At 43.4% G+C, this 23,822-nt stretch overlaps 1 protein-coding gene across 2 annotated transcripts in view; it reads right to left on the minus strand.

The window, feature by feature from the left end:
* Positions 1-23,822, minus strand: part of LOC121872610 — a 169,674-nt gene that overhangs the window by 126,631 nt on the left and 19,221 nt on the right. Inside the window, exon 1 of one of the 2 annotated variants that reach the window (XM_042375489.1) lies at positions 21,278-21,300. The exons of the other annotated variant lie outside the window; for it this stretch is intronic. Within the exon in view, the coding sequence (XP_042231423.1) occupies positions 21,278-21,283 (6 nt within the window). The 5' untranslated portion in view covers positions 21,284-21,300. Of the gene's footprint in view, positions 1-21,277; positions 21,301-23,822 lie in introns of those variants that run through there. 2 annotated transcript variants of the gene reach the window in all.

Here is a 23,822-nt window from a genome sequence, read left to right on the forward strand (position 1 = left end):
ACTTGTGACTTTACGTAACCTTGACTAATTCTTAACTCCATTTCTTGTGAGGTAAATTGTTATCACGTGGAATATACATCATCTACTTGGTGTTGGCTATACTTGTACTCTAATAGATAAATGTTTATTACATGGAATTTACTGTAACTGTATTAAATGCCTAATCCTATACTGGTGTTACTGAATAAATCTCCTGTAACTGGGTCCAAAGATTCACACTCTGAACTCTCCCCAAGGTGAAGATGGACTTAAGAACACGGGTAGCTCAATTAAGGTAACGCAAAACAAAAATAATAGGAACACACTCAAACAGAGACTATATTAACTAGCCACGTTCAGTTAGCACCAATTAGAGAATAAAACTACGGCATAGACTCCTTTACTATCCAGACCATGAGCCGTAATGATCCACCAAGAACGAGAACACAACCAAAATGAACCCGACAATAACTATGCCGGCGATCGTGGTGGACCCATCAACATGAGTATGGCAGCGTGCGTGGTCGGCCCCCCAACATGAATATGATAGACTCGCCATATAACCGTAACATAAAACAGTTTCATCTCTACATTCGGGGACCATAAACTAAGTGTATTATTCTTTATCGCTTTACAGCAGCCAACAAAATATGACACGCATTCCCAGTATCATCCAGTGACACAGTAATCCACACCAGCCAGTGATATGTGAGCATTTGGTGGCCAATATCTGTCTGTGTACAACGCCATTTATTGACGAATGACGACACCATAATCAGACCCTGGCGCATCCTAGCCATGCTGCGCTGTACGAGTTATGACGTCACAGATGAAGATTACAGACTCCAGTATTTGTTGAGTTGCGTCCGTATGTTTGTATAGAGGTCATCTAGTACAACAACAACAACAACAACTACTACTACTACTGCTGCTTGTATTACTACTACTAATAATACGCGTTTATTTTCGACAATAGGTTACATACTGTACATACATACTGTACACCACTGGATCTCAGACCACAACACTGTATACAAAACATTATATGGGAATTCAAACTCATAAATCTTATAATCACTTACCTGAGTTACTTCAGAGATTAAAGATAAAAAATGAAGGTCAGTGAGGTAATCCCAACTTACTGTAGGAAAGTGGTAACTGCCAAGTCGCTATAGACGTCCAAATGTATGTACAGTAAAGACTAAATCTATCACCCACAAACACATACACAGACACAAACACAGACATACACACAGACATACACACAAATACATATACGAACACACACACACACACACACACACACACACACACACACACACACACACACACACAGTCCCAACAAAAGGTAACACGGTGAGATAGGTCAGTGGAAGAACCTTACCTCTACCAGACGTCACAACACCCTCTGACCCCTGGCTGACAACCCCACCACCGAAATATAATCAACCTTAAAAAACTACCGTCAGTGCAACCTTGATCTAAATCTTGATACGCGGTTAAGAAAGATTAAATCAGGTTAGGTTAGGGCGGTTAGATTAGGGACTTAGGTTAGGTTAGAGTATGTTAGGTTATATATGTGTATGGTTAGGTTAGGTTAGGTTATATATATGCATGGTTAGGTCTGGTAGAGCTACTTTGGTTAGGATGTATGGGATTACCACTCTCTACTCGGTCACTTAAATATCATCACCTCACCTCACCTTACCACACAGGACCAGCACAGCACACACCACTAAGCCTCCCTGGGCCTACTTCAGCACCCCCTTGCCGCTCACATAACCACATTAAGAAGCCTCACAACACCCGCCGTCAGGACCATAAAACATGACGTAGTACCTTGTTACCTATACAGCCCCGAGGCCAACCAACACCACCTTGACGATGAACCATTCCAGAGGACGCCATGTGAAAGTCCAGCAAGCTACCAGGTGTAACGACGCCATGATATATACAGTACATAACGACGTAGTGGTGTGTATAGGTATATTGATACACAGACTTACATATACATCCAACCATGCTAAAACATATTATGACGCACTAAAATATGTATTACCACGTGTATATTTATGTAATTAAGTATGTATGTATGTATATACTGTATGTATCACGTATGCATTAAATCCAAAGAAGCATTGTTTACTATACAGTTTGAATAATAATAATGAATTAATGTACGTCAACAGAAGTCACTATCCTTATACTGTATATGATACTGTAGCGACATAAACACTACACAACACTATACTTACGGCAATAGTGAGCACCACACCTGAGGCTCCACCAAGCATCTGACTAGTATAGTGAATCTGAGAACTCAACAGTGTCATCAGGGAACGGACACCATCCAGGCTAACACCTCACACAACCTTACCACCATACATAAACACACGTCACCAAGAATTTACCCAAATATCCGCAAAGCCACAGCATATACTGTAGGTCGACGTGAAGAGAATGATGATGTGTGTGTGTGTGTGTGTGTGTGTGTGTGTGTGTGTGTGTGTGTGTGTGTGTGTGTCATCAGAATTACATCACGTAATCGAAATTTTCCACGAACAATCCTCGGACCGACCAGCCGCCACAAGGTCAACCAGAGTCTTCAGTCAATATCGTGTGGTAGTATAACAAAATATTCTCCCCAGAAAGACCTCTTTACTCTCACCTCTACGAGTCGTTCTCAACATTTCATCAGAGGTTAGGTCATTTCCACGCCTCATTTCTTTCTCCTCACTTTATTAGAATGATCTGATGATGATTTTTCTTCCACAATTTATGAGAATAAACTGTTAATGCCATTTATATTTTCAGTGTCTGGTGTATCGTCAATAAACAGTTAGGTGCCCTGGAACTGTCGCATTATCACACTGGGGGGGGAGGAGGAGGAGTCACGACATACAAACACACACACGCACGCAAACACTCAGACAAACACGCGCACACACACACACACACACGACATATCAAGAGTAAGTGTGCATGTTTCCCACGCTCGTAACACCTCCAACACAGGGCGTACGTTTCATTACATTGTACACAGGTGAGACAGTGAGGTCGAGGCTCTCAATGGTTCTTCTGATGACTGATCCCCGTTATTGAAGATGTAAAAAATAACAATAAAATCCCAGACTTCCTTAATCAAATACATTCACTTAGTTATAAGATAAATACCAAGTAAATTCTTTCCCCCCCCCAAAAACAATAAATTTCTTAACTTCATCGGATGACCTGAAGATTAGACCTTCCAGTTTATTTCACCTGATGATAAACACCACAACGATACCCAGAAGGTTAGGTTAACATTAGGGTGGTTAATCTACAGGTGAAATAAACTGGGGGATGACTAATTATCCAGGTGATCAAATTAAACACCTGTCTGATATCAAGTGAAAGTGTTAAGATAATAAACCCTTTGACGTTATAATTAATTCTTACATCTAACTGAACCAATCAAGCTAATTCTCACACCTTCACTTACGACGAATATTCACCCTAAGAAACTGTTAAGAATCAGCCACCGAGACTCACGACCCACCATGCGACACTCACTGTACACAACCCCCAGGAATGTTGCCGCAGCTTATAACACTAACATGACACACCGTCGCAAACAAACCCTCCCTCCCCTTGCAATTACTTTGGTAGACTTGTGACAAATAAACCTGAGGCTAAAGCTTCTGTGACATAACTCCTACAAGCTTTGAAACACATAATGAGTCATTCTGAAAAATAAATAAATAAATATCACGACGGTGTACATGTTGTCTTAATAACCATTCTTAGAATCTACACAATTCCTTATGTACTGTACCCTTGTTTATTTTATTCCAATACTATTATATGAAACTGACTGAAATATATTATTATAATAATTACTATTATTACAACTGTATTGTTATTAATTTCTTCTAGTGGATAATGTCACCAAGACGCTCAAAATACACACAAAAAACTGCTTGACAACTCTTCAGAACAAATTACACTCCACTAATCGCAGACCACGCGTGACACAACAACCAAGTCTAAATTTACGGTAACATTACTCCTGGATACTGAAGGAGACCAGGCTCATTTACCTGGCACCTTCCTCCTGGGACAATTACGCCGGTCATTACTGTAGACGTAAACAACAGCCGAGATCTGCTTTACGTAGTACCGGTGAAGGATACAAACCCAACACCGGGGTAACAATATATATGCTGATAACCACAAGGAAAGAAGAAAACACGAAGTTCCCAAGCGCTTTCGTGTAATTCACATCTTCAGGGGTGAGTACAGACTAAGGAGAAGTACAGACTAAGGTATATATACAGGTATACAGAGGAGGGTGAGATCAAGTCCACAATGGTCAGGTGTGTATATATATATAATTAACAACTCCTCCCAGATATAATTACATCACCTGTACAACACCTGCAGGTGAAGTGGTGGTGGTGGTTGGATACAGGACCCGGGTTATCAAAGGTTCATACAGTGCCAAATATTCCTCCTACTACAGAAGTTGAAAACACATCTTAACTCACTTACTCTAAGACACAAAGTTGGATTATCAGAAATTTGTACTTTAAACATTCCCTTTAATAGAAATGAGAGAGAATATATCATAACTTACTCCACATGAGGGCCTCAAACATGCACTCAAACTCTACACATGCTGTTAAATGGCACCCGAGAGCCAGGTTATAAGTGGTAACTGATAACACGTGACGCCAGGTATCAGACCTACCCTAACCAAAGTCATCCTCCCCGAACAATGCCACGTTAAGGTTCAGGATGTCTATTGTCATACTCAGAAGTGTTGTAAGACATCCTAATTTATCTCCTGAAACACACAGTAACGTGACATCCTTCTACTAAACAAGTCACAATCTGTGCAGCATTATATAGGACCTGTTACGTGAACCTTGGTGAGGGGTACAAGTCGTTGCTCGCTGGTTACTGGACTCAATTACCAGCTCCACCCAGGACCCCCTAATTAGGTTAAGGTCACTTGAGCCTGTATTAACAAGATCAGACGGAACTCCAACAGTCTTCACGACGACGGATTTCACTTCAGTGATGTCATACGATTTACGTAGAATATGAGATAAATTGTGTTTCAGCCAATGTTTTAAGATTCAAGGCACATATGGACCGATAGTGCCGGAGTGTCGGGCAGCTGTCAAAGGAACTAGTGAACTAACACGGCTCACAAAACCACGACCCACATCAACCCCACTGGTAACGATACTTTCTGGGGGACTATAAACTTTATATTGGCCAAAACAACAATTAATTATTCAATAACTACCGTAAGCTTAGCGGCTCTAGGAAAATCATATATCAATCAGGTGAGTAAGGGCAGGAATCGATCTTACACACACACACACACACACACACACACACACACACACACACACACACTAGACGCAGTTGTTTCTGGAAACTGGATGAAGACTCCGTCATTTCAGCCACGCGAGGGACCGTTATGACTTGGCTAACCCAGTCGTACACGAGGTAACATATTGAGTGTGCGCCATGTGTGCCGGAAACCCTTAACTCTCGTCACCGTCGACCACACGCTGTTTCCATCACCGTCTACAACACTGTGCGAGACTGGACGGCGAGTTCTCAGAAAATTCAGAGGCGTTAATATTCACAATAACATCAAATTTGGAAGTAAAACCCACATTGCAATAAAAAAATATCCAAGTTTTTTCTTCGAATTGACTTTAATAACCAAAAAAAAAATCCCGATGATAATTTCCCCCCAAGAATTACAATTGTGAGAATACATCTAACTGGCTCACTATAAAGGACATACCTAACTAAACCACTGAATCTGGAAATTAGTTGTGCTTACTTCCAGGCGTGGCCATACCTCAAGATGCTATACTCAAGAAATCACCAAAGGCCAGAATGATCCTTACGTGTTGGTTTAGCCACGAACTTGTAGGATTACACACGGATACGACGTAAGACTCCCACTAAACAGACCCAAAGCGATAGTGCACAGCCTTAATGGAGTCTCTATCACCCAACACGGAATTCAAGCTGGGAAGGTGACGCTATCAGATACGGAGCTTCTGCTAACAGAGGCCCCCGAGAAAAGTTCAGTAATTCAATACATTTGCAAGAAGGAAATCAATCAACCACTTGAGCAACGCAGAGAGAGAGAGAGAGAGAGAGAGAGAGATGATGTGAGAACTAGGAAGCGAAATGAGGAACTGAAGAGAGAGGTGAGAGGTGACGAAGGTGAGTGAGAGAACTTCAGAACAAAGATAAGAGAGAACGAATAAACAATCATGATGAGAGAGAGAGAGAGAGAGAGAGAGAGAGAGAGAGAGGTGAACAACACAAAGAGGAACTAAGACGGCAAAAACACACACACACACACACACACACACACACACACACACACACACACACACACACACACACACACACACACACACAGAAGTGAGAGTTAATAACCAAGGAGACCAAGACACACGAGGAAGTGAGAATGTCTTGAGAGTACAACACAATACAATGAGATTATTATTGAAACAAGAACGAGAATAATTCATCTCTGAGCACACAACACACACGAACCATCCAGCATCCCTACCACACCTATGCCATCACCACCACCCACACTATCACCGCCCTACCACACCCACACCATCACCGCCCCTACCACACCCACACTATCACCGCCCTACACACATCCACACTATCATCTTCCCTACCACACCCACACTATCACCGCCCCACACACCCACACTATCACCGTCCTACCACACCCACACCATCATCTTCCCACCACACCACACTATATAATCTACTACCACACCCACACTACCAGCCTCCTACCACACCCACACTATATAATCTTACTACCACACCCACACACCCAGCCTCCTACCACACACCCACACTACCAGCCTCCTACCACACCCACACCACACCATCCTAACACACCTATCACCATCAACACACCACGTTACCCCATCCTACCACACACCCACTATCACCATCCTACCACACCCACACTATCACCATCTACCACACCCACGTTACCCCCATCCTACCACACCCACTATCACCATCCTAACACACCCACGTTACCCCATCCTACCACACCCACACTATCACCATCGTAACGCACCCACGTTACCCCCATCCTAACACACCCACACTATCACCATCCTAACACACCCACGTTACCCCCATCCTACCACACCCACACTATCACCATCCTACCACACCCACGTTACCACCATCCTACCACACCCGCACTATCACCATCGTAACACACCCACGTTACCCCCATCCTATCGTGAACAAAGCCAACATCCTGCCTGGCCCCTTACCACGGTGAGAGTCTACCTGAGGCAAGGAAACACATCACCAAGGCTAACAATACCTACACTTTAGACCGACACATCCTCCCAACTAACTACTCCTTCCCTGTAATAGACAACACCTCAACAGACATGATTTTGGTGCTTTAGCAGGAGGAGGAGGAGAAGGGGGGGGGGGTACCTGAAAATTAGCCCCCAATATATTTCACCTTATGATTAAACACCCTAACACTAACTTAGTCTAACCTAACACAATCTAACCTAACTTAACCTAACCCCTTTAAGTAACGTTAAGGTGTTTAATCATCACGTGAAATAAACTGCGGGGCCAATCTCCATGTAATATTTTTTTTTCTTGACACAGACGTGAACTTTAACCATGATCATTGCACAACAGTCTGTCTTTCTGAGGAGTGAAGACAGACAAGAGAACCAGGGGAAAACCCAGCTGAGAGCGACTTACCCGAGAGCTGAGAAGGGGCAGCAGATAGATTTATTTATTTTTTAGATTGTCCCCAAGTGGGCTAGTTTATTGGGCACCCCCTTACATCCTGTGCAAGGTGAAGCGCAGAAGCGTTTACAGCGCCCATCTGGGAAGCATGCGGATTTCATGCTTGCCTTGGAAGACGGAAACACTCACTCTCATGACCTTTAAGTTGTCGCGGGTCAAGGTCAGAGCTTAATGGCACCAGTCGTCAAAAATAACACATCATCACCACCAAACCACTTTCAAGATTTTTCATCGACAAGATAACATGTCAGTTCCTAGGCGCTAATAATGTTACGTTGTGATGTGATTGTCAGTCTACGAGACCTTTATATACAGTCTGGTAATGATGAGTGCTGCTGTATCTGTCAGCCAGTCCCTTGTGTACTGTAGATTAAAGTAACGCTGTGACGTGCGAGTATACCAACCTACAGTGTGTGTGCTTATACCACTTAGTGTGTATGTCTAAACCTCCTAAGGAACGAAATCTTGGTAATTATATAAGTTATCATGTATGTTTCGATCGGTGAGAATGTCTGTTTGAGAGTTAACAAGCATTGTTATGCGTATTTATTTTAGTTCGTTTACACGTTTACAAGACAGGAAGTATACTTATAAGCTAATATGAATACTCAAATGTGCTTATGTACACATAACTGTGTACTGTGTATACAGAATATGACAAGTGTATTTGTGTAAAATGTACATGTGTCAAGACACAACTGTGTAGTATCAGCACATCCTTAACACCAGCCAGTGTTGGAAGACTGTACTAGGGGTGAGTGAGGGTTGGAGTATGACACCAGCACGGCGTAACACCCAGTCACAGTTATGTAAAACCATGTGTGTTACCAGGCGCAACACCCACCCCGCTAGGAGCCAGGCGCCACACCACACTGCGCTACACAAGATAGGGCACTACTGTACACCCAGCATAATAAATGAAACAAACGGGGTCGCGCAGAAAACGTTTAAACGGCAACACAACATAAAGCAAACGTTTAAGCATTAACATGCTTAAAATAAACGCATAAATATCAACATACAAAAAATAAGCTGGGGGCTAATCTCAAGATGATCCGTTTGTACATCTACACTTATGTACAAATCTACGGCAAATTATCGCGTGTGCATCTACGATATACATCGCAGTTGCCCTAGTTCGCCTAGTCACCCTAGTGCACAGCGACACGCACCCAAACATTTCCACAGTATGCTACCCCACACACGCCACCTAATCTTCCACAGTAACCCCCCCCCCCACACACACGACACTTCATGCACACGGAATCAATGTTACCAGACAAAGCAGTACAGGCGGTGGCTGACTCAAGGAGGGGGAAGACCAGACGACCGACTTCTCCCCTTGAATGTAATGAAAAGATAACATGAAAATTAAAGAGAAGAAACAACAAAGGAGAAGGGAAAGAAGAAAGGAGAGAAGGGGAAGAGAAAAAAAACGAAGAAAAAAATTAACCATTTAGTTTGTAATAACACGAATTCTTTACGTTGTATTAAGACTAAAAACCCGGAAAAGATAATGTTGTCCTTACGGTTAATATAGTAATGTGCCTTTAGCCAGTTATTTCCTAGCCAGCCTGCCCTCCTAGACCACCCAGCGTGTGTCCTCTTAGCACAGACAGCTCAGTGCCTCCCACCAACACAGCACCAGGGGTTACAGAAACACTATGTCACATCAAGGAGAAACATATATGCAACAACACCATAACATCAACATATTGGTATAGAAAAAACAATCAGACTGCTCCTATCCCTATAGTAAACTCTGATGTACACTACAAGAACAACACAAAGAATTACACGGACTCACACACACAGCCACGTCGAGTACCGTACATAATAACAGAAGCAATTTACCGAACAGGAGAATATCGTCACTATATTGTTTACGAGAAAAGTGGAAGCCGCCCTCACAACCGGCAAATCCAGACACCACCACAGGAACAGAACAACGCCGAGCATGGGAGGCTGAAGCAACTTAGAACACAGGAAAGCATATCACATAACGTTAAACAAGGAAAGAAACACAGTAAGCAAAAAATAAAAAAAAAATAAAAAAACCAGCACGGGGAGTACAGCAAACAGCCGCCGCATGACAGCCCAGCAGGGTGACTCGGGACCCGTCTGGCCTTGAAACCATGGAGAGAGAGAGACCACTCAGGTGAATACCATGATTTAAGTGTCGAGTGAGGCTGTAGCCGGGTGGAGGATGCTGTTTGTGGGAGACTAATAGATGCAATGTTATAGGTGAATGGTTATTACTACCTGGAGTTAGACGGAAGACTAAACGTTTGGATGACTCTGGGTGGTTGGCTAAGCAGCGAGTTTCCAGAAAATGACTGAGAGACGTCGGGTATCAGAGTAACTGCGTAGGTGTCTGGGTGGTGAGTGAGGATGATAGTTTGGGTGAGTGTTGAGGCGTGCAGGATGATATGCTTTTGATTCCAGGTAGATTGGTGGATGTGGACAGAGTGAAGTAAGTCAGTGGGTGGAGGTCTGTGTGGACGTACTTGTGCAGGGAGGTTGGAGAGAGTGGCAGGGAGGGTGTGGAGTGGGTGGGTGGGTGGGTGGGTGGGATTGTTTCCGGGTGGAGAGATGTAGAGGTTGTCTGGTTAATGAGTGGTATTCCGGCTGGTAGCTATGAAGGAGAGAACATTCGGGGGAGGTGGCAGCTGGTGAAGGTTGAGAGACGATTGAAAGTGTTGGGGAAAGCCGAGGGGATTAAAAGCAACGACACACCAACAACATAAGTCAGGAGGCAGAAGGTACCAAGTGACCAGCCACACACACACACACACACACACACACATTATATTCCGGGCACACCTGCCAAAGTGGAACGCGACCCTACCTCGACATCATAGCCAGAATAACTAATTAAACTCAACACGACCAGCTTCAAACTGATGCCACTTAATCCACTGAGAATTACACGACCCAGATTACGACCAAACAGACTGACAAGTAATGTAAACAGGTATGTATGTATACTGGCAATAACCAAACACAATAACCACTCCTGAATTGTAATCTCATTTATCAACTGTAGATTGGATTTTCACATCGATTTTTACACAACAAATTCCTAGGGTCTTCAACTCACAATAGACAGCAAATCTAGCTCCCTGGGACGAGTTATATATGCAGGATGAGGGCGGGCGGGCGGGCGGGCGGACATGTGGGTGGATGGGTGGGTGCAGCAGCAAGAGCCGTCGGGCGGGAACACCAAGGCTGACCGCCGCTGTCTGCTACATTCCATTCTTCCTTACCACCCACCCACGCCCGTCTCTCATCCCACCACCCCCCCCATCAACCTACGCCCGTCTCTCGTCCCACCACCCCATCAACCCACGCCCGTCTCTCATCCCACCACCCCCCATCAACCCACGCCCGTCTCTCATCCCACCACCCCCACATCAGCCCCGCCCGTCTCTCATCCCACCACCCCACCACCCCGCCCGTCTCTCATCCCACCACCCCGCCCGTCTCTCATCCCACCACCCCACGCCGTCTCTCAACCACCCCATCAACCCACGCCGTCTCTCACCACCACCCCATCAACCCACGCCCGTCTCTCATCCCACCACCCCCCATCAACCCACGCCCGTCTCTCATCCCACCACCCCATCAACCCACGCCCGTCTCTCATCCCACAACACACTCGACCTTGTGTTATCATTGTTATCACAGCCGCGGATCCCACCACCAATACAACACTTCTGGTAGTCTTCCTCACTATGTACGATCTAAACCATAACTTTCATGAAGTGTTTTATTATTACACAAAATCTGGCGTCGTATCCAGTGTATGCTATAATGCTACTTCCGGTGCCAGAGACGAAGGCTGATGAAGTGTCGACAGCTTGTTCTGAGGACCTATACAGTACACTGCTGGGATAACTCACATACACTACGTCACTTCTGCACAGTGGTTTAAAACACATGACGTCAGATATACACACTGTAAAAGAGACAGTTTCAACACTTTTTTACAGCAGTTTCAAACACATTTCCATGAGTAATATCTCCAATACAAATAAATTTCAAATAATCAGTTTTTGAGTAGTTTCTATACCACATTCAAGCCTCGAACACACTTTTCTAGCACATTACAGAGTCCATCGATAGAGGAGCCTCGTGTGAGGAGGTGAGACGTGTGTGTACAGCGGGCGAACACAGGGGAGTCAGTACAGTGTGCACGGGGACGGTACACTGCTCGCGGTGACGGCTCCAACTACCACACACACCCCCGACCACCACCACCCTCACCCTCCTCCCTCAACATGCACACCACCAACCCTCCCCTTCCTTATACACATTCATCACCACAGAAAAATTCATCACAATACACTATATAAATATTTGTACTCATCACACACGACCACCACCCAACACCCATCTTCCTTCACCACACACCAAAAATCATCACATTGCGCTACATAATCACACACTCATCACACGCACCTGACCACGACTAAACGTCTTCTCCTCCACCATTTCACATAAACATTCACAACATACACAAAACATTACAAACACACCCCATCACCACACCCTTCTACTCCCATCATTATACACATTCACAACCATTCACAACACACATGCAAAAGAACCACATTACACCACACATTCTACTGATCTACCACAACCCTTTCTCTTCCCATGCTATCCACATAACCCTCAATCACCATCCACACACACACAAACGTCCACGGGCCGCTGGGGAGGTCAACACAACAAAAGGACTAGTCGACAACTCTAACGTCAAGTTGCCAACCTGGTCTTATTACTAAAATGTCGCTCGTCTCCCATGCATAACACACACACACACACACACACACTTTTCTCTCTATAAATAATACTGCCAATAATAACCATAATAGTACTAAATTATGCTAACAACAACAACAACAACAACAATAATAATAATAATAATAATAATAATAATAATAATAATACACTAACAAATATGTCAATTAAAATTACTATTAGTAACTATTATTATTTTCATCATAATCACTATTAACACTACAGCATATAATTACTATTATTATTAGTATATTATCATTATTATTATTTTATTATTATTATTATCATTATATTATTTTATTTTTATTTTATTTATTATTATTAACATTATATTATTTTATTTTTATTTTATTTTTTATTATTATTAACATTATATTATTATTTTATTTTTATTTTATTTTTTATTATTATTAACATTATATTATTATTTTATTTTCAATTTATTTATTATTATTAACATTATATTATTATTACCATCAACACAGAACACCTAGCACCTGGCTGGTACTTCAAACGCTCATCCACATCAACAGGTGTTTTGCCAAGCGCCACCACCATTCTCTCAACAGCTGTGATGACACGTGTGTAGCAAATACCGACTCTCTCACGTAAACACCTGAGTTAACTAGAGCTAATCCAGGTAATTACTCAGGTGGCACCAGACCAGGGCACTTCCTACCTTTATAGGGTGATGAAGAGCGAAAACAACTTGAGTGAAAAGAGAATAAACAATATAATCAAGAGTAAACAAGATAAACAAGTGTAAAAGAAGTAAACAAGATAAACAAGTGTAAAAGAAGTAAACAAGAGTAAACGAAGAAAACCCCGAGTAAAAATCTAATAAACAATATAATCAAAGACAATTACAATAAACAACACAATCAAGGAGAAAATAATGGAGTAAACAAAATAATAAACAGGAAATGAACCAGCAGTAGAGGGGCGAGACTGGGGAGTGGGCGGGGCGGCGGCGACGACGACGTCAACCTGAGGAGGAGGAGGAGGAGGGAGGAATAGTAGGAGGAGGTAGGAATAGTAGGAGGTAGGAATAGTAGGAGGAGGTAGGAATAGTAGGAAGAGGTAGGAATAGTAGGTGGAGGTAGGAATAGTAGGTGGAGGTAGGAATAGGAAGGAGGTAGGAGTAGGAGGAGGTAGTAGGAGGAGGTGGGAGGGTGGAGGAGGAGGGTGGAGGAGGAGGTGGAGGAGGGAGGAGGAGGAGGTGGAGGAGGAGGTAGGAATAGGAGGAGGAGGGTAGGAATAGGAGGAGGAGGTAGGAATGGGAGGGAGGAGTGAGGGTGGGAGGAGGTAGGAGGTAGGGAGGAGGGTGGAGGAGGTAGGAATAGGAGGTAGGAATGGGAGGAGGAGGTAGGAAGAGGAGGTAGGGAGGAGGAGGTAGGAATAGGAGGAGGGAGGTAGGAATAGGAGGAGGTAGGAGGTGGAGGAGGAGGTGGAGGGAGGAGGTGGGAGGTGGAGGTGAGGTGAGGGAGGTGGAGGAGGAGGTAGGAATAGGAGGAGGAGGTAGGAATAGGAGGAGGTAGAATGAGGAGGTAGGTGGGAGGAGGAGGTGGTGGAGGAGGAGGTGGAGGTAGGAATAAGGAGGGAGATGGGAGGAGGAGGTGGGAATAGGAAGGAGGTAGGAATGGGGTAGGAATAGAAAGGGAGATAGGAAGGAGGTGGGAGGTGGGAAGAAAGAAGAGGTGGGAAGAAGAGGGGGGTGGGAAGGAGGAGGTAGGGAATGGCAGGAGGAGGGCTTTAGTAAATAGCCCAGAAACACCTGACGAGAGGTGTTTGGTGGCCAAGGCGACGACCAGGTAATAGAGAGAAGAAAAAAAACACGGGCGATATCCATGTGTGTGTGTGTGTGTGTGTGTATAAAATGTTTGTGTACGTATATGTTCGTGTATTTGTTGTGTGTGTGTGTGTGTGTGTGTGTGTGTGTGTGTGTGTGTGTAAAGTGTTTGTGTATGTATGTGTTCATGTATTTGATGTGTGTGTGTGTGTGTGTGTGTGTGTAAAGTGTTTGTGTATGTATGTGTTCATGTATTTGATGTGTGTGTGTGTGTGTGTGTGTGCGTGTAAGTCCGCCAGATAAAATGTGATTCAGATTATAACATTTATAGGAACACACCCTAAACATGGGATACCCCCTTCTCTCTTCCACACACACACACACACACACACACACACACACACCCAAAGCATATTATATCATTATGTCTAAATCAAATGTAATTCTGTATATTTTCAGCCACCGGCTGCAACTCTATTAATAAACCGTTTATTATTATTATTATTATTATTATTATTATTATTATTATTATTATTACACACACACACTTGACTCGTGTCGTGATGATGTGATTACACCAATGATGTTTTTCCTGACTACCGTTCAATTCAGGCCTCGTGACCACTACCTTCACCCCGGTGTGCACAGTATGTAGGTCTGGGTTATGTTGTGTTGTTTACATATCAAGACACTGTACCGGTATTACCTGTATACGAGTCTAATTTTACACTGAGGTGAGATCCAGTGGTGTAGGTTATAACTGTACCCGACACTCCAAAATAAACCTCAGCTGTCATTATTATTATTTCTAGTATTTTCATCATTTATATTATTATTATTATTATTATTATCATTATTATACAAATACACTTTCTCGTAAATACACAAGACCCAGAGATGAAGAAGCCCCACGAGCAGACGACCTAGGATTACCACCATATCCGCGAAGATACACCTGATAACCCCAGCAGACAGCAGAATATAGACGAAGGCACATCACGTAGCACACGACGATGCTGTAGAAAGCAGACGAAAACACAGCAGAGAGCAGACGAGGCAGAAGGCAGACTAAGACGAGGCAGAAGGCAGACTAAGACGAGGCAGAAGGCAGACTAAGACGAGGCAGAAGGACGACTAAAACATGGCAGACGAGGCAGACGCAGCAGTAGGCCTACCAGAGAGTATAGAGATACCATATAAGAGGTAAATCTGGCATGGCTTAACAAGGTAGGGAAGCGAGAGGGCAGGAAGGGCGGGGGGACCAGAGGATAGATGAACGAGGCTCGGGTATTAGTGAAGAGAAGGAGGAGGAGGTACTAATGAAGATGGAGGAAGAGTTAGTGGTGTTAAGAGGAATGAGGAGGGGAGGAGGAGGTTGTGGTGTTGGAGGAATAAGGAAGATGAGACGGAGGAGGAGGTTGCGGTGTTGGAGGAATAAGGAAGATGAGGAGGTGGAGGAGGATGACAGAGGTGAATTGACGATGTTAGATGAAGAAAAGTTGTGGCGTTAAGAGGAGTAGTAGTAGTAGGAGGAGGAGCAGGAGGCGGAGTAGTAGTAGTAGGAGGAGCAGGAGGCGGAGTAGTAGTAGTAGGAGGAGCAGGAGGCGGAGTAGTAGTAGTAGGAGGAGCAGGAGGCGGAGTAGTAGTAGTAGGAGGAGCAGGAGACGGAGTAGTAGTAGTAGTAGGTGTCAAGTGGTAACACGGGGAGGTGGTAGGAGGTAGTAAATGAGTGAGGATCAGAAGTGGCTCACCACCTGGGAGGACGATCAACACCCGACACTCATCTGCATCCTGGGCTCAACTACGTAGGTCGAACACACACACACACACACACATACACACACACACTACTACTACTACTACTACTACTACTACTACTACTACTACTACTACTACTACTACTACTACTACTACTACTACTCTGCTGTTAACCGGAATCGAGTATGACGATCATCCAGCTATGGTAAAATGATACGGGTTATTAGGGATGTCACCTAGGTTAGTGAGTTTTGAGGTGACTAAAGAGCCCGACACGGGACCAGCAGCGTCGTCCACATTCGTTGCACATGTAGAGGGCTCCATCTACTGTGGGAGGGGCGGTGGCAGCGACACACACACATTTCCCCCTCACTCATAATCCCCACATTTCTCCCTCTCCCACTATCTCTCCTTTCACTTACCACCCCACCTCCTCCCATAACACTAACACCCCACCCTGCACCACTCCCCCCCATAACACTAACACCCCCGCACCCACCTCCTCCCCCATAACACTAACACCCCACCCCTGCACCCACCTCCTCCCCATAACACCTAACACCCCACCCCCTGCACCCACCTCCTCCCCATAACACTAACACCCCACCCCTGCACCCACTCCTCCCTCCCCAACACCCCACCCCTACCCACCTCCTCCCATAACACTAACACCCCACCCCCTGCACCCCTCCTCCTCCCCCCATTACACCAACACCCCACCCCACCCACTCCTCCATAACCACCCCACCCCCACCCCCACCACTCCCCATTGATCCCCACCACCAACTGCCTTATTCATTCCATCTCCACACCAGCCTGACTTCCTGTGTTTACTTAACTGTATATACTGTGTGTGTGTGTGTGTGTGTGTGTGTGTGTGTATGTATGTATGTATGTAGTATGTATGTATGTATGTATGTATGTATGCATGTATGTATGTATGTACGTATGTGTGCCCCACCATTACACAACATGTTTTCTGTGACCCACACTGTCCTCCATGTTGGTATAATATGAAAAATCTAAAATACCTTTCTCAGTCGTCATTGCAGGATTTACGGCTCTCTTAAAAGGCTCAGCCACGCCAAAACTGTACCATTCACACCTGTAACTTTCTTCCGATGTAAACTTTTCCAATTTCAATACCAGTTACCCACCAACGTAGTGATGCTCCAAAGGCCTGACACACACACACACACACACACACACACACACACACACACACACACACACACACGTGCTAAATAACATAAACAAAACACTGCATCACTCCTGTGTATTTCCTTCTGGGTCATATACTCTTCACAGCCCCCATTAATATTATTGGCTCCACCTATAACTCACCGATAGAAGCAGTTTTATCGGCCCTCAGGTATTGCATCTCCATAACACTACACGATGGATACTTTTATTGTATAGTCTAGACATTTAATTTATCAAGACATTTAATTTATCAAGACATTTAATTTATCGTCAAGACATTTAATTTATCGTCTAGACATTTAATTTATCAAGACATTTAATTTATCGTCTAGACATTTAATTTATCAAGACATTTAATTTATCGTCTAGACATTTAATTTATCGTCAAGACATTTAATTTATCGTCTAGACATTTAATTTATCAAGACATTTAATTTATCGTCTAGACATTTAATTTATCAAGACATTTAATTTATCGTCTAGACATTTAATTTATCAAGACATTTAATTTATCGTCTAGACATTTAATTTATCAAGACATTTAATTTATCAAGACATTTAATTTATCGTCAAAACATTTAATTTATCACCAAAACTGAAAAAGATGCCACATTGGTCTTCCGTTCGTGTTTATTTACCCGAGAATCATGTTTACAAATAGAGCATCAATACTGTTTAGGGTACTGATAAAATCCCCGACAACGTTGTATGTTTTTTAGCCAATTATATCGGAAAAATCGTGCAGCGAGAGGTGTGTATTATTGAATCTCATTTTAAGCTGGAAATACGAAAGCTAACATAAGAATGCTTTTAAAATACAGGGACAGTATATTTTTGGGTGGGTGGGAGTAATATTATGTTAATAATTCATGCAATACACGTAGATGTATGTGTGTGTGTATAGGTGTGTGTATAGGTGTGTGTGTGTGTGTGTGTGTGTAGGTGTGTAAAGGTGTATTCGTTCGTAGGAAAAAAAATACCCACATATAATCATGCACTCCATACATCACCTCAAAACCCAACCGCAATTTCACTCCCAAGGAAAAAAAATAATCATTCCGGGAAACTCTTAACAAATTACCACACCTGTTACTCACGTATACAACAACCCCTTGAGCACGAGTCGCGCCTCACCTGACACTAATGAGGAGTACAGAGAGAGAGAGACGCTCTACTCAAGGTCACAACTCACCTGGGCCTTACCTGGTCCCTGTTATGGAAGACAATTAACAGGTATGGGATATTATAGCTCAACAATGACATTTGATTAGGAAAATTAATTAATCAGTTAATTTTAGATCACGTGAAGATTAGTCCTCCTCGGCTTATTCCACCTGAAAATTAAGCACCCCAACGCTACCTAGGAGGGGTTAGGTAAATAATATGGTGGTTAATCTTCAGGTGTAATAAGTAAGTGTCTAATGGTTTGTTTTTATTACCATATTGACTATCTAGGACAACTGCCTCTTAACTGTTATCGCATCAGCCAACCACACTCCGTTGTTCAACCTATGCATACCTTTTGTCAATATACGTAGATGACAACAAGGGACCAGTTTAAGTCATATTCCTCCGCCTCCTCGAACACACAGTTTAAACCCGAGTCCAAATTCACTTCAGCAATTTCGGTTTTTTTTTCTTTTTTTCCAGCCACTTTGATGTGTTTTTATATGTCTAATTATGAAGAAATTCAACGCACGAACCTTTGATAATAATCTTGGCCCAGACGTTAAGTTTTTACTAGACAAATACTAATTAATAAATGATTTACAAAGACGTGATCTGCAGTCAGCGGCGGCCACGAAACATACGGCGTTAATACGAGTTCTCTATACACAAAACAGATCAGTATTATTCACAAAGTTGTATTCTATGACATGATTTTCAATACCAGTATAATACACAAACTGAATCAATATAAACCTGTATGGTGATTTTACTTAACAAACATCTATCTAACTAACATGAGCTAAGTCGACAGTCTTAACATACAGTAATTGAAGGAAGTGCGTCATTTCCTATAAACAAACTTAGAAATTTCCCAAATCCAAGTTCTTTACTGTGTTTGTTTACTGAGCCAGTGGGAGTCGATCACAACACTCACGTAGAGAAACCGTCGTCAGCCATCACTCCCACGACACTTGGCAAAAATAACTATATTCCATTCTTTCTCCCAGAGTTGAAATCCCTCAGAGGTAGAATTTTTCCCTTGTACTCTCAACCCGCCAATCAGCTCACTGTCACTTTCAAATGGGATTACTGAGTAGGAGTATGTTGGTGGAGTAAGGAGTTTGCACAATAGGCTCATGTTATCCCTTCTACTCCAGGTCTCACACGACGACGGATGAAATGGAAGCTTAGTACCTTGGTTCTCTCCTCCAACTAAACCCTGAGCCTAATTTAACACACACTTACAGACCCCTCACCCCACCTCACCCCGAAAATAGGTATTCATAAACAGTTATTTTTACTGAGAATCATCCATAATGAACAAAGGTCTACTGTAAATGTTTTAACTTAGAAGGTTTTAATATTCGGGAACCTAAGTGACGCGACCTGCCTGCCTCCGGTCATAACCTTCCTCTACTATACTGTACAATCTTTTTTTTTGTTATGCTGTTGTTAACTAAAATAAAAATAAACTCAAGACTCCACATTCTTTCCCTAGACACCACCACCTGGCATCACAGTGACCACGCACATCACCGGAAGGAACATCGACGCACGCACAACCAACCAACACACGACAGTCACCCCACATATAATAATAAATAATTATGGTTGCTCCTCATGTAACGAGGATGGCCGGCCCAAGGACCACCTAGGCGTGAATTTGTTTAAGTTAAGGTGTAGAAGCTGTAGCCAACACAACAACCACACCTTGAGTTAACGAGCTGCATGACCCATGTCAAAGAATAGTCCGAGAAGACCGGACAACTCGCCAACTGCACTGGCTAACCATTGCCCCGGAATATGATCCGCAAATCGATTAACATCCAGATCCCCAATTACTGCTGTGGATCGAACCCGGGTCCGTTCGCTTGCGAGGTGAGCATGCTGACCATTACACCACAAGTCGCCACACGACACGATACAACACACAAAGAAACACACACACACCCTCTCCTCCACCACCACCGCTTGAGAACTCCAGCGGCAAATTTCACCCTATAGAAGTAGGGTCCTTCATAAGCCAGGTATGTTCTTACCATGACTGTACACTTCTGGGTCCTGCTGCCTGACTCCTCAACCACAACCTTGACTTCACCTTAAGACCTCTTGTTTCCAGTCTGTCTCCCTCAGCTTGCACTGTGTCCGTCTGTCTGTCAATTCATTTTGTCTGTCTGTCTATTTATTTTGTCCATTTGTCTGTCTGTTTTGGTCCACACACACACACACACACACACATCTTACCAGCGCATTCATCAGTGACGCAGTTACTCTCACCTGGCAATGCAGTAAACAAATTCCAGAACCTCGCCATTTTCCACACGCACGCACACGGAGACAGACATGCACACCACATAACACACTGACACACACACACACAAACATATTAGGTTTAGGAGGGAGATAGGAAGGAACTGGTTCACAAATAGGGTGGTGGACGAGTGGAACAAGCTTACCAACTTTGTAGTAAGTGCTGGAACTCTGGAAAGTTTCAAAAGGAGGCTAGATAGATTCATGGATGATAGAGAGTGGTCGTAACTCTCGACAGCTGCCATGCACATGCCAACCGGCCTATTGCAGACTCCTTATACACACACACAATGACAAAAACACACACGGAGACAGACATACACATGCACACCACATAACACACATACACACACACAATGACAAACACACACACGGAGACAGACACACACACACAACCAGTTAACAAGCGCCAACAACACATACCCCCATGATGGTGAGTTTGGTCCACCGCCACACTCACACGCTCCTCAGCTATCACTAACAGCCAGGCTGGCCAAGTGCAGCTGCCAACCACACACGCCCTGTAATCGATAGTGGGATTCTCCAAGCCGCCACATGACCAATCAATGTCTGCCTCTGACGTCAACAAAAGTGGTCACAGACACCCCCCCCTTTCTGTAAACCTTCAATATTAACCCACACGATGAAGTCACCATAATTCAGCTACAGGAAGATCCTCCTTGTATAAAATATCTAGCATAAAAATCGATAAAGTTATAATCTGGTTTACAATATGGCAAAGACGGTTGCTTCCTCCTGAGATATTTCACATGATACAATATACTGTACTGTATCACACACCATCTTCACACAAACTGGGTTCCATTTGATAACTCTACTAGACAATAGTGCCATGAGTTCAATGTTTATTACAGAAACTTCGAAATGACTACTGTTGTTTCAATGTGATTAAAACTGTTTCAGCCAAGGTGTTTAAGTAACCATCACCAATCTTAGGCAAAAAAAAAAGGAAAAAAAAAGTGTTTTCTAAAATAACAACAGGTGATCTTTAAAAGAATCAATACACGTAGGTTGAGTAAATAAATCTTGAGTGACTTCGGGTAAATACAGTCCAGATACAAAAGGACTGTTACAGAGCCTCATACCTGCCACACGGACCCCCCCGGCCTCAACTCTTCCTCGCCCCCCAACCACCTCTAGAATTCTGAAGGACGCAACTTAACACTTTAAATCTATTTTCTCGAACATTAGATTTATGCCTGCGTTTAATCAGCCAAATGAAAGGTTTTACTGACCTGACACATCGTAGTTTTTCGACCGAGGGAATATATTTTATTCAAGACCAGCTTAACGCAGCCAAATGAAAAATGTTTTAATAGCTTTGTTTATCTACATATCAACGGACACACTCTTCTACCATGTATTAAAGTGTGTGGGTGTGTGTGTGTGTGTGTGTGTGTGTGTGTGTGTGTGTGTGTGTGTGTGTGTGTACAAAAATAAACACTGACCTACGTGGCACCAACATACTCCGAAGGTGCCACGTCCCTGTAGTGCCACGAGAATTAACAGGTAACTAATTAAAATACCCAGGTGTTATTTGTCAAGACTTTGCTCCAGCGAGAAAGTTGTTGTTGTTATTGTTGTTGTTTTGGGACACACACACACACAAGGCAACTGTAGGTTAACTGTTACCAGAAAAAAGTTAATCATGACAACTATTCCAGACTTCTATACACTTTCTGATATTCATTTTCTATTCATCAGTGTTCTTCATTTTCCATACTGTCACTCAACCCAATACGTATTTGTTGAAGATTCTACACCTGAGACCCAGATTATATCCCACGGTGTTTTTGGTTAGTTTGGTCTGAATGTCCGTAACAACACCTACAGTACACCTCCCAGAAGGCCCAGTGAGGTCATAATATAGTTAACCTTCTGGCTCAGTACACTTTCAACTTCAATGACTCTAAGTGTCCTTCTGTTATAATGTTCGTCTTTATTACCACCGTACCTAACCCATTTTCCTGTAGTAGTAGTAGTAAGGGGGGGGTGGTGAAAGATTAGACGAGGGGGTTAATAGTTTGGATATTAAAGAAGTTTACAAGGGGGTAGTGTCGTCACTATCACCGCCCATCCCCTGTCGTCACCATCACCATTCACCTCCAGCCATCACCGTCCACCTCCAGCCATCACCGTCCACCTCCAGCCATCATCGTCCACCTCCAGCCGTCACCGTCCACCCCGTAACCACCCGCCCCCTGTCATCATCACCACCCGCCCCCTGTCGTCACCATCACCGTCCACCTCGTCTTCACCATCGACCTGGCCGAGGACGTCAACACCAAGGACGAATAAACACTTCCCCTTCTCCTCCGACGTGAGCTAAAGACCACCACTAAAATGTGACTTTCACTTTTCTACAATCTTACCACAAGTTAACAGTACGACGCTTTACACTGATCATTATTATTACACTCAAAACATGTGATAAAAGCCAGTAATTTATCGCCTTAAACTCTTAGTGGTTTTATAGATCCTAAAACTAAAATAATTATACATTTTTCCCCATAATGATTCTTATCGCCACTACCCTAAAATCACCTGCAACATCCTCGTATTTAATCTCACTTAATACCACCTGTAACAATATAATGCATCCTTATGTCATCTGTAAATGCCAGCAAGGGTCCTAACAGAAGGCTCATGGCTATGCAGTACTGTTGGCAGGTATCGGTATTCGACAGTCTACCAATTATTCAATCTATCACCAGTTGGGTATTTGTAATCTAACCCCAAAAAATCATTTACAGCTGAACTTTGCCTCATAATCCCTTACAGTTGAGTCCACTTTTATACGAGTCCTTTACAGTTGAGCAAAATCTGATCAAAATCTTCATTGGTTTTTGTGTAACGAGAAGAGGAATATTGAAACTAAATGGAGGGTGATTCTATACTGGAGTTTCCTTCTTTACTTCCCGCCAATAAAGCCCCCATAATGGTGAAG

The sequence above is a fragment of the Homarus americanus genome, unplaced genomic scaffold (assembly GCF_018991925.1).
Source record: "Homarus americanus isolate GMGI-L3 unplaced genomic scaffold, GMGI_Hamer_2.0 scaffold39155, whole genome shotgun sequence".
NCBI lineage: Eukaryota > Metazoa > Arthropoda > Malacostraca > Decapoda > Nephropidae > Homarus > Homarus americanus.